This window comes from Lycium ferocissimum, chromosome 5 (genome assembly GCF_029784015.1).
Source record: "Lycium ferocissimum isolate CSIRO_LF1 chromosome 5, AGI_CSIRO_Lferr_CH_V1, whole genome shotgun sequence".
NCBI lineage: Eukaryota > Viridiplantae > Streptophyta > Magnoliopsida > Solanales > Solanaceae > Lycium > Lycium ferocissimum.
The window spans coordinates 3,605,976-3,609,867 of NC_081346.1; the positions used below are offsets into that span (position 1 = coordinate 3,605,976).

At 36.4% G+C, this 3,892-nt stretch overlaps 1 protein-coding gene across 1 annotated transcript; it reads right to left on the reverse strand.

The window, feature by feature from the left end:
* Positions 1-1,610: 1,610 nt before the first annotated feature.
* LOC132055492 (gibberellin 3-beta-dioxygenase 1-like) lies at positions 1,611-3,411 on the reverse strand. The gene is made up of 2 exons (XM_059447346.1): positions 2,798-3,411; positions 1,611-2,353 (listed from the first exon to the last, which is right to left on the reverse strand). The coding sequence occupies exons 1-2, from the start codon at positions 3,256-3,258 to the stop codon at positions 1,732-1,734; spliced, it is 1,083 nt and encodes a 360-aa protein (XP_059303329.1). The 5' UTR covers positions 3,259-3,411; the 3' UTR covers positions 1,611-1,731.
* Positions 3,412-3,892: the final 481 nt, after the last annotated feature.

Genomic DNA, 3,892 nt, shown 5'->3' on the forward strand with positions numbered 1-3,892 from the left:
TATGTATACATATGTATACATATGTATATATATACATATGTATGCATATGTATATATATATATTAGATACACACATATATATACATAAAGGAAAAATACATAAAACCCCCCCCAACGTATACCCGAGATTAATTATGACGCGCCTTGCTGCGGCGACCTTACCCTCCGGTCTTAATTTTTACGTATTTTTGTACCATTTTCGGCGCGTGGCAAAAAAAAAAAAAAAAAAAAATTATGGCGAGTGAATTGAAAAAAATGAAATGTTGCAACTCGGATCTTAAAATTGAGAAAGAAGACATTGAAGACACTTCCCTCCCTCTCTTCCACATTTCAATTGTTAAATGCAATTTATTTTTCTCTTTCTTCTTCTTTCTCCTTTTTCTCTTTCTTCTTCTTTCTCCTCAACCACCGCCGCCGCCGCCATACCGCCGCCGCCGCCACATCGCCGCCGCCGCAGCAGCAGCAGCAACAGGAGGTACAAAAAATATTAAAAATGGGTTGAAGAAAATGGTTAAAAATATTTTGGTGTTTGATTTGCCTTCAAATGAATGTGTGCGTTAATGGAGGAAGAAAATGGGTTGAATGTGTGTGTGTTAATGGAGGAAGAAAATGGGTTGAAGAAAATGGGTTTTAATGGAGGAAGAAAATGAGTTGAATGTTTCTTGAAAATAAGCTCTTTATGATTGATGATTAAATTGAATGTGTGTGTTAATGGAGGAAGAAAATGGGTTGAATGTGTGTGTGTTAATGGAGGAAGAAAATGGGTTGAAGAAAATGGGTTGAATGTGTGTTGTTAATGGAGGAAGAAAATGGGTTGAATGTGTGTGTGTGTGTGTTAATGGAGGAAGAAAATGGATTGAATGTGTGTGTGCTAATGGAGGAAGAAAATGGATTATGAATTTCTTGAAATGAAGAAGAAGAAGGGTTTAGTGATGAAGAAGAAGAGTTTAGTGATGAAGAAGACAAAATTAATGGTTTAATGGTTAATTAGAGGTTAATTAGTGTAAATATAATTAATAAAAGTAAAATGAAATGAAAAAAAAGTGGCAGTGACGTGTCAGTGATGTGGCAGCAGCGTGGCACCAATGTGGCGGAGAGTGTGTGCAACACTGTCTATCTGTGAACGATTTTTTTTTTTTTTTGCCGCGTCGGTCAAAAAATGGTACAAAAATACGAGAAAAATTAAGCGGGGGGGGGTAATAGGTCGCCCGCAAAGGTTGGGTGCATCATAATTAATCTGGCTATATGTTGGGGGGGTTTTAATGTATTTTCCCTATACATAAACACTTTACTAAACTTTTATAGATATTTGATTGTGAACTCATTTAATCTTTGTATAATTAACTTGAAATTATTGTAGGAACCATAAACTTCAAGTTATGGATTTATCTCTGAACTCATGCTCTAGTTTTTGTTGATCCTTTTTACCAATCCATCTATATATCATGAGGACGCGTAAGTCGTAACCATGCAATTACATTATCAATTAATTGTATTAAGTTGTAGCAGGTTACTGTTTTATCTTCATGTTATTTACTGTATTATGGAGGATTATTTGTAAATATATCTTAAATGTTTTGACAATATAAAATTCTGACAACAACAAAGACTTCTCTCAAGATATTAACAAAAATTCTTCCAAAAGGTTAAAAAGGAACACTAAAAGATACTACTACGTGTTTTCAGAAAACAAAATGAAAAAAAAAAAAAAAAAGTTGAGTACTAGTTGTATTATCCTACTTGGACGCCACTTTGATCTTTAGAATTGGCAAATCCAATAAGAGGAGCACAAAGCCGAACCGATGAAAGTGCCTTATCAAAATGTTTTGCCTTAGTGCCCAAATACTCACTCCACGTCACTGGCCTATACATTGGAGGGTTCCTTTGGTCTACCAATTTAGAAAGTGGTGATATTTTCACCCCTGATGGTGGCCCATATAAATAGGCCACAGATAGACGGTGTCGGGTCCGGTTCACTATGGCCCGATGTAGAACACTCGGGTATAACCCGTTTGACAATATGTGTAACAAGTCACCCACGTTGATAACTAATGCACCACAAAGTGGAGGAACCGTGACCCAACCATTCCCTTCTTTAAATACTTGTAAACCACTTGTATTGTTTTGGTGTAGGATGGTTAATATGGTAGAATCCGTATGTGCAGCAAGACCCATGGCCCGATCTGGATCCGGACAAGCCGGGTATGAATTTAGTTGTAGGGCTGAGCATCCTCCTCTTGGGCCTATAGCCCATTTCACATCGTCCTTTGTTATTCCAAGTGACCCAAGCATCAGGCACATCAGTCTTCTTGCTAGCTTTTCCATCTCATTTTCGTATTCATCAATTACATCACTGAAAATTCAAAAAGGAAAAAAATTAAAGAAACGAAAAAAGAAAAGGATAAGCATTACTTACTTTTTAAGTGACTTAAAAAGTCGTAAGCCCGCACTTACGCTAGTTACTAATGGATATTTATGAACTTAGGAAACTACAAAAGAGAAAAAGGTGGATTGGATTTTATTCAGTGTAGCATCTGTCTGATCTTTCTTATGGTTCTTGAATAATCGTACGTCCTTATCCTTAACACTTGTAGAGGCGGAACGAGTTCAATTAAACTTACTATTTTCAACACAAGCATCATAGAGATATACTCCGTATGTAAAAAGTCACAAGTAAAAAGTTTAGAAGTTTAAATCTTAGATTCATCTCTGTACTTATAAAGTTGAATAAATTTTCATCTACACAAATTGACGTGCATGAGAACTAAAATTCGAGGGATGATATAAATTAAATTACCAAAATTTCTTGTAATCATGTGGCCAAAGTTGGCGGGCATTTTCAAGAGGGGAACCAAAAATTGTGAACCCTTCGGACCACATGAGCTTAGGGAAGAAAGAAGAAATTCGAGCCACCCCATAGCCAGCGATGCCATCGGTTGAACGAGCGGCTTTTAATTTTTGCTGCATCGGAAGGGAAAAAAGCCCCTTTCCGGCAGCCTTCATATCGTTGAGTAGTCTCTGAGATATGTTGTGGTTTACGATTTGGAACGCACCCCATGTTTTGCATGCATGGCCAATTTTTTCCATGGCGAATATCTCGTCGTTTAGATCGATTACTGGAATAGACTCTACATTACGCGAATCACTTGAAGGATAATCATCTAATGATGATGATTTCCATGCATGTGATTCGGGTAATTCTTTAATTGAGTACAAGTCAAGTTGTTTTTGATGAACATCTGAGATTATTGAAGGCATTGTAGAAAGTTAGTGGATAAGAATTGAAGAACAGTGGGAATCTGTTGTGAATAGGTGATGGAAATGGCAAGAGTATATATACAGGTGATGTATGAGGATGGAGACAACGAATGCTGGGAAGAAAGAAATATATAAAAATGAAAGGACTGTAAATTTTGAGTGGTTTGGGGGAAGTGTTAGTGTCGATATAAGGAAGGGGACAAGATATGAAAGCGAGTAAGGGATAGACTATCATTGGACAAACGAAAGAACAAAAGTTGAATGGACCATCTTGTCCCATCTTGTCCTCTAGGGAAAATAAAATCCATAAATAAAATATACTCCATGTTAAGGCATCTCAATGCTTTCTGACACATTCGGGAGATGGAACTACGATATTAGGTACATATTTGGATGAATTCAACAAGTTTTGCTTAGATCCTATATATATTTGTATTAAGAAATTTATTAAATATGTACAAATATATCATTGTGAATCGAATAACTAAAATAAGCTATGAGTTTAGTGTCAAGTTCAAACTCATAAACTCGCCTCCGCACACATTATTTCTCCTCTTTAGTATAGCATTTTTGCTGAGGTTCATCCCACGCACCACCATATTATACGAGATATCGACTTGATACTACTAGTAAT

Coding starts and splice junctions, on each gene's coding strand:
- LOC132055492 (XM_059447346.1), bottom strand. CDS start 3,258: ATGCCTTCAATAATCTCAGATGTTCATCAAAAACAACTTGACTTGTAC. Junction 2,354..2,797: donor CATGATTACAAGAAATTTTG/GTAATTTAATTT, acceptor TTGAATTTTCAG/TGATGTAATTGATGAATACG.